We start from the raw sequence: 11,761 nt of genomic DNA, 5'->3' as shown, positions 1-11,761 counted from the left end.
AACTTGGGCAAGAAGGGCCTGATAAGATGTTTTATTGCTCTGAACTATGTAGCCACATGGAAAAGCAGAGGCCATAGAAAGAAAACCCATAGGCCTCAAAACAGACTTACCTGCATTAATTTATAGATGAACTGATCTATAAATTAACATGCATCCCAGGACATTGTTATTATGATTATGACTGTTTTGTGTAGTGTCTTTTGTATGGTATTTTGTTTTATGCATATTTTATGATAAGAACCAATGGTTAACGTAAACTCACATGTACCAAGTTTGGTGTTTATGAGTTTGTATTTTGAAGATTTAAATGATCGTGTATATGATATATTGATACCTGTGCAACATATCAGTATTACAAGAATCTTTAATAGTTTCTTCCACAACAACTCAGCCAGTTGCATATGCAGATGCCCTGCTAGAAAGACAAAGGCTCATAAAAGCCCCCACAGAGGAATTTCCCACTCAGGAATTCTACTCATCTCATTGGTCAGATCAACCCTAAGGGGTGTGATTTCTCCCGGACTTTAAAAAGAGATGCACAACTCCGCCTCACTTTCTTGCATCTTCGACTGCCCCAACATATCTCCTGCTGGGTTACCTCTCAGGCCAAGGCCGGTAGGCCTAAACCTGCACTCCACCCATGTGCTTACCTTGGAGAGAGAGAAAGAAGACTTTTTCCCTACTAAGAGTCAAACCAACCATGCAAGTTTGTCATCTTCATTCAACGCAGAAGACATCGATTGCAACTTCAGCACCATCGGAAAGAACTCTAAGGACTTTCTACTGTAACAGTATATCCAGACGCTCTTCAAACAGCTAAGGCATAATGCAAGTATCGTACGATATACTAAATTGCTGCTAGTTAGTTAAAGTTGTGAACGCCCTTTTGTTAACAAAATAGCTTTATAATGATAAGCTGATTCTTTCCGAGTTATTGACTCTTCTCCATAGCTCCATTTCCTGTTCCCACTTCCAGTCAGGGATTAAAAAAGCAGGCAGCGGGAGGACTCTGGGGAAGCAAACAGGTAAACCTATGCGTCCCCGAATTGACTCAAGATCAGCTGAACCACCTGGGGATGGAGTCTCTCTTCTCTTAGAAGTGTGAGCTGTCATGAGAGCGCATCAGCCACACCATTGAGATTGCCCGGAATGTGAATGGTGTAGATCAACCTTAGCTGCTGCTGACTCCAGAGGAGGATATGGCGGGCAAGTTAAGATATGCGACCTGAGCGCACCCCACCTTAGTGGTTGATGTACACACTCATCGCAGACCAACATGTGGTTGCCCTTAAGCAATGGTTGAAACCGGCACAGGGAGAGTAGCACTGCCAGAAACTAGGCAATTGATATGCCACTGCAGTCGCGGTCCTGTCCTGGAGCCCGAAGCTACGTGCCTGTTGCACAACAGATCGGTGTGATGGTCACATTTAGTGTGCCGCAGCACCATGCCCATCTGTGTAGCCAGTGCTGAAGCAGTCTCATATCCATCAATCCGAATGGCGTACCCGCATCTGCGGATGCCATATGCCCCAGGGGCCTCTGAAATTGTTTCAGTTGTCTTCCCCCTGAGTGCATTCAGGCATTTCAGCTCCGCTCACTCGTGAGATACTGAGATCCATACCAAGAAAAGAGATGCTCTGCACAGGGGAGAGCTTGCTCTTCTCCCAGTTGACCCAAAGCCCCAGATGACTGAGGTACATGAGCACCAGGTCCCTGTGTTCACACAACAGATCTCGAGAGTGAGCTAGAATGAGCCAGCCATCGAGATATTTTAGAATGCAAATGTCCACTTCCCTTAGCGTGGCAAGGGCAGACTCTGCAACTTTGGTAAAGATGCAGGGAGACAGGGACAGCCCAACCTTGTACTAGTATGCCCATCCTTTGAAAGCAAACCAAAGAAATGGTCTTTGTCGAGATAGAATTAAGAAATGGAATTATGTGTCCTTCAGGTCATTTGCTGCAAAACAACAATCTGGCTTGAGATGCATGAGGAAGCAGTGCGTCCTCGAAATGCAAACTCTCGACCTGTGGTGAGAGAAGGGGGGGCTGGGAGTGAGGAAGCAGAGCATTGTTCACTGCCATGCCTGGTATGGCCCAGAGACTGAGGAAACTGCTCTTTTTTTGAAAAAGTGGGTGGAACAGAAACAAACTCTTTGAAGTGAAACTAAAAGTTCTCTGCCCAACATTCTTCCGGGGAAGTGGTGCGATCACCATCTCCTGGTTCAAAGCAGCTCTCTCCATCTCTGGGCTGCCCATATCAGGGCCGCTTAGATGGATGCTTGGAGGGCTTAGCGGCAGCCTGAGGGACAGGCTGCTTCGCCTTCCTGCAGGGGGCTTGATGTGGCGGCCGGGGTGATGTCGCCGGCCGTGCCGGAGCAGGTGTAAAAGCCACAGGGGGACACCCTTGGCAACAAGCAGACTGGGGGCCAGCCCACAGCAGCCTGGTGGCAGTGGTATCACTCTGGGTCAGGATGTGCTTGATGGCCTCCATCTGCTTTTGGACTGCCAAGAACTGCTGGCAAAGTCCTCAAATGTGTCGCCAAAGAGGCCACCTTGCGAGATGGAGACGTCAGGAAAGCGCATTTTTTCGGCATTTCACATCTCTCCAAAGTTTAGCCAGAGATGGCGTTCCTGGACCACCAAGGTGGACATTGTCTGGCCTGTACAGTGACTTTCATCACACAGATGGTGAGGTCAGTCACTGTGCGCAGTTCCTGCATCAACCTCGGTTCATCATCCTCTGTACTTTGGCCTGGTGGATTTGCAGGATGGCCATCGAATGCGGGGCAGAGGAAGCCTGTCCAGCTGCACTGTGAACCTTAGCAGCCAGGGTCTTCAGTACCCTTTGGCATCCCCACCATCAAGGGTAGTGAGAGTGGAGGAGGCTGCGAAGTGGCTCCAGACCGTAAAAGTTGCCTTCCATGACTTCTGAACCTCATCATGCACTTCCAGGAAGAAAGGCACAGGGGCGGGGGACACAGCTGTGAACCTCGCACCGCAACCAATCATCCGATGGCGAGCGCTCAGGACAAGGTGGAGATTTCGATACCCACGGTGGCCCAGGCAAGCATGGCCCTCAACTGTGAATCCGATTTAATGTGAGCAACCACCCCAGAGGATCTTCCTCTCCAAAGGACAATAGCTCATTCTCAGACATTGGTTGACATCTGATCCCCACCTGGAGTCCACGAGAAGAAGACAAATTTTATGAATCCTAAAGATTCCTTGGATCCTTTGTTGCTAGCCACCATTTCTATCCTGCAGCTCACATCTCTGAACGTCTGATGGATTGATAATGTAAAACTCCGCACAAGTCTTTTTGCGTGCGTGCATCCATTTTTAACACGTCTTGACTGGTGTACAATCTGACAACTGAGATTCTACTGTGTGGCTTACAGCGAGGATCATGTTTGTACAGTCTGACAGGCAACAGTCACAAAGGACTATTATAAATCGTACAGTGTTCACCCGGTTTTACTTTACGGACATTGCAGTTTATTGCTTTGGCCACATCTGCAGTGCACATGCCTCCCAGCAGCAGGTCTACATCATCTTCACACCTGTGGACATCTTTTCAGTAAAAAGGTCTCTTTAGTGTCCTAAGCTATTGTAACTGAACAACAATGTGAACAACTGAACACATACATATATATATATATATATATATATATATATATATATATATATATATATATATATATATATATATATATATATATATATATATATATATATATATAGCAATTATGGTATCAATAACTGTAAATTATTAAGGTCATATACAGCACAAAATGCAACAAGCAGCAGTATAAAAATGAGTTCTGGAACAACACGAGACAAGGACCAGCCCAAAAAAGCTATCAGTTTTTACTTCATTCGGTCATATGTCAGTAATTGCCCCTTGTCAGCACAGTGGATGTGCATATTAGTCTTCTCGTTGTTATCTGCTAAATGGCATCTCAGTAACTTGGCCATCAGTAAGTACTGAACAGAGTGTCTGTGTGTGAGAACAGCCAAGTCTTGCATATCAGATGTCTAAAACTGGGCCGTCTGGAGTCAAAAAAAGAGAGAGAGCAAATCTAAGTGTATGGTTAAATATAATGTGTAATACATTTTTAATGTGCTTACAATGTTATTTTGCTATTGTGTTAATAAACAGATATACATACAGTTTCTAATAAAGAATAGTAGGATAAATATATTCTGTACATATAAAGCACCTTTTTTTTTTAAAGTGTGTTAATTATCTGGAGGGTTTGGTGATGTCAAACAGGTCTCATTAAATATGTGGTTAAATATTAATGCTTTTTGTGAAACTGAAGCCTCTGCTGTACTTGAATTACAGGTAGCATTTTACAGTGTCTTATAGACACAACTGCTGACCAAGAAAGTTTAGGGTAAATACATTATATAAATAAATATTCATAACATATCGTTTTGCTTTTTAACGTTGCATTTGTTTATTCCCTTTATCAAGCCTTGTTCTAAGGTCACTACTTTTTACCATTATTTACTTAGATACGTGACTTGCAAGGTTTTACAGTAATCCTTGTTGCAATATCAGTTATGTTGCACTTTAACCCACAGTGTTTGTGCATTTTATTTGTGGCAATTAAAGCTATCATTGAGGGTTGTTTTAACTGTGGAGCTCTGCATATCTGCAAAGGGCAATAAAGAATGTGACATAATTTATGTCCTTTGTAGACAGAAAATCAGTGCGTCTAAATCTAATCCTATTTAGAGCTGCAGTCATGTATTCTTTAGATCTTATTATTGAAAGTATTGTTTTGTTTACACAAAGGTTGCCATACATTCAGGCAGTTTATCGCCTCTTTTATAGATATAGTGTCAACATGAAGAACAATGTGGACTTAAAAAGATTGCATTATCTATTATGTTACATATAATAATTTCAATTATAAAAATTGAATTTCAAGAAGCCAAATCTCTCTGAACACTAAGCTCCAAAAACCATCCATAATTAAGCTTTTTTATATCACTGATCTCTTAAAGCTCCCGGTGTTAATTTAAAAAAAAGCCTGCGTTTGCCACAAAATACTCTTTTTCTGTCCATTTAATTCTGATTTATTTATTGTTCATATTGAGAAATCTCACAGAGGTGGTAGATTATGTGAATATAAATCCCCTTTTTAAATCGGCTTTACAGCCAAAGATCCAGAGCTTATCTATTACAAGTCAAGATTCAAGCCTTTGTGAATTCCATAGTGGCTTCTGTAACAAAATCTGAATTGTATTTTCCAAAATTTAATTTGAAACATCCTCCTTCCATTCCTGATGGATCCTGAGCATAATTAGCATGATTTTTGAATTTTTTTTGCGAAGTTTGCCTAATATTGATAACTGCTGCCTTCACTATTCAACTACATGATTTTTGGCTGTCATTCAAAAAAGAGAGAGGGAAAGAGTGGATACTCAGAAAGGGAAAGACAATCTCAGTCACGCTCTTTTTCCTTTATGTACAGCTTCGTGAACACAACCACACATACACGTGCATACAGCCACACACACAGGTCTATGTTGGGAAACTGGAGCCTGGTTTTGCAAAGTCTGCCAGTGCTCGCTACAAAGCCTCAATGTGCATTAAGAATGAATAGGTCTTCAGTTTCATGGCCCTCGCTCTGAGTAAACACCTGAGTGGTCAGGGGCTCTTTATACCAGTGATTATCAACCATCTGTGTCTCACATGGCTTTTTATGTCCTCAATTACCCATTCACAGACATTGGCATCTTATTACCAAAGTTCTCGGCATAGTTAAAAGCAATACCGGGATACATGGTTTACCTGCACTCATTTTACGAGATTAAAATCCTGAGTGCATGAATTCAGTTGAACATGATCATGATAATGATCATTTTACACAATTCCATATTCATATATGTATACAATATTTAACGTCATATTTTATGACACTACATTGTTGTCCAAACCATATAACATATATATAATAGTGTTTTATATATATATATATATATATATATATATATATATATATATATATATATATATATATATATATATATATATATATATATATATATATATATAAAATAGTGTTTTTTTTTATATATATATATATATATATATATATAATAGTGTTTTAAGATCCCAGACACCCTTCCAGACAGTGCGGAAACTGTTGGTAACCTGTAAGCACATGTTGCATGTGTTGTGTGTAACCAATGCATGATTCACTCTTTCCCTTGGTTTTACAACCTCTGGAAAAGCAAGTATGCAGGAACCACCCAAGTTCATGCTATACTGATTTAGACGTAACTGTTTACTTAAAAGGAAGCTTGATTTAGTCATCTCCTTTTAAGAGCGGTGGTGAGGGGGTCCAGAGGCATGGAAAACATCTGGGCTAAATAATGAACTCCATTTTCCAACAGCAAGATGAATACAATACAAATGTATCACATTTACAATACTGAGGACTGTTGTTCGCTCATAGATAATCTCAGTTGCTCCTGCTGCTCTTTTGGTATGAAAATGCCTCAACCCCCCTCAGCAACAGTCTGTCTTCTCATCCCTTCAATATCCAACAGACCTGGGACAAGGCCAGAGACAGGTGGCCTGGAGCTAAGGCAGTCATGTATTGAGAAGCTGGCTATAGGAGCTTGAGTAGGCCTTGATAAACAAGGCAGGATCTGGTTGTTGGCATCATTACTTTTAGTGCCATTATTATTACTGACTTTTTGTAGTCTTATTATTCTTGCATAGACCTATTTGTTTGTTTTCCATTGTTTTAGTTGTTGAATGATAACAAAAGCAGATACAGTATGTGCCTTAAATGACCACTTGAAAATAAATTATATTACTTGAATATATTGTTAAGAGCTTGTAAAACCCATGGAATATCTAAATAGAAAGGCCACTGTACAAGTTTCTACACACAACAAGGATGTTAACTTATAGTAATTGTTCTAAAACTATGAGAATAGGGAACAACACAGAGGAACAAAATCATTGGAATCACTTACATAAAGTTTTTCCTGCTGATGAACGGTAAAAACATTGACTTACAATAAACAGAAGGTCATTGTTTACTGGTGTGGACACTATAGTTTATAGTTATTATAGTTATTGTTCATGGTGTGAATGGGCCTTTACACTTAAGTTGTACAACTTTCCTTTGATTACACATTTAAAGCACTTTTAAAGTTCTGTGAATCTAAAAACTCTCATGAATTGCACAATGTGTGCATAAACTACAGCCCGACTTTACTGCATACATTTTATCTTCTGTGTGAAGATGCATTGTAATAGGCCCACACTAAGTAATTTGAATTTATTTTACATCAAATTTGGTGTTATGTAATTGAAAAAAACCCTTAACATTTAACCAGCAGATTAACACTATAATTTTGGCCCCCTAAGGGTGGAATTCACAACGACTCAGGTGATTCCCTATTTCTTCTCTATGTTAAATGGCATTTACGACCGGGAGAATTCTACAGTGTGTGACCAGGGAGTGACGCATTGCAGGTACAAACGAACCAATCAGAGTCATCCGCACAACCGAAACGCGTACAGTATTCTTCCGCCGTCAGCTAGTCCCACCTGTACTTTTGCGTCAATATCTATGGATAGCACAATAAAATACTATTTTATTTATGAAGACTGACATATATCATTTTTACTCAAGCTTTGTTTAGGTCCGTGGACAATTATTGCGGTATTTCCGATGCACCCCTAGCCAGAATGCAGTGCGTTTGGCGGATAAATACAGGAAGATGGGAGGTGTTTATGTACAACCGTTGAGGCGGGTCTATACCAATATTCCGACCACCATTTGTGAATCTTTCACGGAGACGGAGGGAGACTGACAGAGAAAAAGAGAAAATGGTGAGTGCACACCAATATTTCTAATGAATGATGGATATGCGTTGATGAAAATATATGTAATATTTACATATATTTGTGCGGAAGTAAGGAAGTCAAGAAATAGAAAAATAATATTTTTCAGGCGTTTACAGAAATGTGCCGCCAAATTTACGGCCACATCGGATGGACTGAATGAAGGAATATACGCGCCGCTCCTCATTCTTCGGTTTTTGATGTACGTTTTGTCATATTTCGCTTCGGGTTTTTAATTATCACAGACTAAACCTAAGAAATTCCGTGAAGGAAGTAACGTTAACGTATTACTAACTTCAGGGGTGTACTTGAGCCCCTTCACTTTCAGTTTCCTATTGAGCTCGTAGTTATTAAGATACTTGCAAATAGGGTTCAGTAAGTCACGGTTTAAACAACGTTTAACATAATTTGCTTCTTTTCTTTACGCTCTGGGTTTGAACCGAAAGTATCTTGTTGGTTTAGTTTTTAAGTTGACTGGGCAGCATCACATGTGGTCTGCAGCCCGACTATGACGGGATGCGCTAACAAAAGTAACTAACGTTAGCCGGTTAAACAAAACAAAACAAAAAACTGTGTTATGTATTGTGCTTTTTTGCAAAAAAGTCGTGGATGATTTATGTATTCTAATTCTTGAACCATCTTAAGGATCTTAATGTTCAGCATCATCACACGTTTTGCTCATATAACTTATCCATTTAGTTTCATGTGCATATGCATTTTTACAACGTAGTGATCAGTTTCGCTCGTTATGAGATAGCCTGCAGTAGTCTTACTGGGTTACTCGAGCATTATAGCACAGGACTACTAACTTACAACATTAAAAAGGTTCAATTACGATCTTAAAATTACTGTGTCTATAGTGCCACGAGGGAATAGTTCACCAAATAGTTCACTGAATCATGTGGGTGGATGACCTGCTGTTGTTAGGAGTGTCTTAAATACCGTCGCTATGTTGAGACTTTATTCTCTTGAGTTGGTGTCGTAACATTTAGCTGGGAGGTCTTTGTTTGGTCTCACACGGGTTGCTATACATTGATGTCAGAGTACCAAAACACTACGAATTCGTAGTGAGTACATTCTACACATGATTTATTAATATGGTTGTTTGCATCTCTTCCCATCCCCAGGCCGATCAACTCACAGAGGAGCAAATAGCCGGTAAGTTGCTTTACTTGATATGCCTACACGCCCCTTCAGAGTTTCTGCATTGGCGTTCTGGCATTCTGCGTTTTGAAATAGCCTGGCTGTTCTAGTTTGCTATAATTTGCCTTTCAAGGTGGTATCTTAGTCAAATCTGTGGGCATGGAGGAGTTATCGCCTCCTTGAATGTGCAGACTCATAACTTTTGCTGTTTCTGTTAAGAAAAAAGTGAGCCTAAACAATAACAGATACTGTACAATAAAGACAGAGAAAAATAAGTGAGCCTAATGCATTTCCTTAAGCTTTAGTACTTATTTTGCATGTTATAAATAGTATTACATTTGAAATGGGCCAGTTATGTGTAACAGAGGAAAGCTGGTTGTGCATCTGTAATGTCTGATGTCATATCAAAGAAAGTATCAAATAGTCTCATCAGCTCTACTCAATGGACATTGTTGGCACAGAGGGGAGTTTGTATTGCCCATTAGTGTTCAGACCGCTGGGCAAATGCATGCACTGGTCTCACTTGTCACTATAATTTTAGTTTTATCCCGGCTATGCCTGCAAGGATCAGTTCTCCTCATTTAAATTGATCAGTGACGGTGCTGACTTTTGCTGGACCTTAAATGTTATCTTTTGAGTCTAGATGGTACATGAGGCCATCTTGTTTTGCATGTCTGTGCATTTAACTACTGGTGCTTGGCAGGTCTGGTTAAACTCAAAGGCCTTACCATTAGTACTAGTGGTCAGCTGTTGCCATGGCTCTGGGGTGTTTGTGTCTCTTCCATGGCACCCTGTCATCTTAGTCCTTTATCTATGAATGTGTTTGTTGTTCCTGGTCTTCTGTATAGACAATTATGTAATAAATTCTACTTTTAGCTTTGGGAACTTGTTTTAAAGTTTGAACTTGGCCTTTTCTAATAGCATATCAGATAAATTGCATATAGGCTCTACAAAATGTCTTAAGCTATGTGGAATCATAAAGCTTGACATGGATTAGAAGTACTTTACCTGTTCCTTTTGTTTTTGCTCAAGTGGAAATGTGACTGATTAGTCTCTACTGTTGATTCTCACAGAGTTCAAAGAGGCGTTCTCGCTATTTGACAAAGATGGGGACGGTACCATCACCACGAAAGAGCTGGGCACTGTTATGCGCTCTCTTGGCCAGAACCCTACAGAGGCGGAGCTGCAGGATATGATCAATGAGGTGGATGCAGATGGTGAGAACACATTTTTGCAGCTACATTAAACATCAGCATGATGTTAACTCTTGTGAGTAGGGTCAGATTTGCATATGACTTGAAACCATTTCCCTGAAGTGTTTTATCACGATTAAAACATTATCTTCACTTATAGTGCTGTTACTTAACTGCCTGTGTACTTTGCCCTTTAATCAGGAAATGGAACAATAGACTTTCCCGAGTTCCTGACGATGATGGCAAGAAAGATGAAGGACACCGACAGCGAGGAGGAGATCAGAGAAGCTTTCCGTGTCTTTGATAAGGTAAGGCTTCTGAAGGACTGTTGAATTCATTTAACCTACGATTAAGGCTTTGCTGGTAACAATAATTGTAAAATAATTTGGATGGATCGTTGTTCACTGGTCTTTGTCAGGATGGGAATGGATATATCAGTGCTGCTGAGCTGCGCCATGTGATGACAAACCTAGGGGAGAAATTAACAGATGAGGAGGTGGATGAAATGATTAGAGAAGCAGACATTGATGGAGATGGTCAGGTCAATTATGAAGGTGAGTGTTGTAATTCACATAATCTGTGTCCGGAGTTTTGTTTGTTTGCAGTGACTCTTAAAACTTCCCCTTTTGTCTTTCTTTGCAGAATTTGTACAGATGATGACAGCGAAGTAAAGGCCTTGTACAGAATTTCTTGTATAAAATTATCTGCCTTTTCTTGTTTTTAATTTCTGTAAAATGTTTAATTTTAATTTCCCCCCATCCTCTCCTGCTGTCCAAAGGATTTGCATGTATACTATAAGATTTGAGTGCTCATGCCTTCCCCCAACTCCTAAACATTGTAAACAATCTGTTAGAGGGAGCAGTTATGGGACCAGGTGATACATATAGGCACAGATATTGACTACGCACAGGCCCCGTTCCCCTTCTGTTGCTCTGTCTGCCTGCCCACCTGACGAGTGGTGACATCAAGGGTCCAGCTGATTGACAGTGTGGCATCATTTCAACAATTTTGGCATGACTTTTTTTTTTTTTTTCCTCTTTTGATTTTATGTGGAGGTGCAACTCTGAATGGACAATGGACTGAGTATAAATAGAAATGGGGAAAAGTCCTCAGCTTTGCACTATTGCAACATCATTGAATTCAATACTAACGGGTTTATCGCCAGGTACTCATACACTCTAATCTTTTTGTATTTGTTCTGTTCTTACTATGCTTTTTAATTAGTCACTTTTCTTTTGTAACTGCTTATGGCACAGCCATGCCTCAGAATCCATTCCAAGTTGTATATTTGTTTTCCAATAAAATTAACAATTTACCCAAAAACTGCTTCCCCTGCCTTTTATTTCAAATTATTGCTTGGTTGTAATCAAAAAGGGAGAATTTGGCATTATTTTGGTAAAGCATTAGCTAACAACGCATGTTGCTGTTATTAAACTGCTCTCTACAATTGTTAGTCCACTCTCCAGTAACATGATGTTGGTTTTACCCACTTATCATTGCTACAAACTTTAGAGTGATATTGTGGTCATAATTTAGTGTAATTACCTTG

At 40.1% G+C, this 11,761-nt stretch overlaps 1 protein-coding gene across 1 annotated transcript; it reads left to right on the top strand.

Moving 5' to 3' along the window:
- The first annotated feature begins 7,760 nt into the window (after positions 1 to 7,760).
- calm2b (calmodulin 2b, (phosphorylase kinase, delta)) lies at positions 7,761 to 11,529 on the top strand. The gene is made up of 6 exons (XM_067369433.1): positions 7,761 to 7,864; positions 9,004 to 9,034; positions 10,093 to 10,236; positions 10,414 to 10,520; positions 10,631 to 10,766; positions 10,855 to 11,529. The coding sequence occupies exons 1-6, from the start codon at positions 7,862 to 7,864 to the stop codon at positions 10,881 to 10,883; spliced, it is 450 nt and encodes a 149-aa protein (XP_067225534.1). The 5' UTR covers positions 7,761 to 7,861; the 3' UTR covers positions 10,884 to 11,529.
- Positions 11,530 to 11,761: the final 232 nt, after the last annotated feature.

The sequence above is a fragment of the Chanodichthys erythropterus genome, chromosome 19 (genome assembly GCF_024489055.1).
Source record: "Chanodichthys erythropterus isolate Z2021 chromosome 19, ASM2448905v1, whole genome shotgun sequence".
NCBI classification, from domain to species: Eukaryota; Metazoa; Chordata; class Actinopteri; order Cypriniformes; family Xenocyprididae; genus Chanodichthys; species Chanodichthys erythropterus.
Note: the sequence above shows the minus strand (reverse complement) of the source record. Positions and strands in the feature narration are given on the sequence as shown.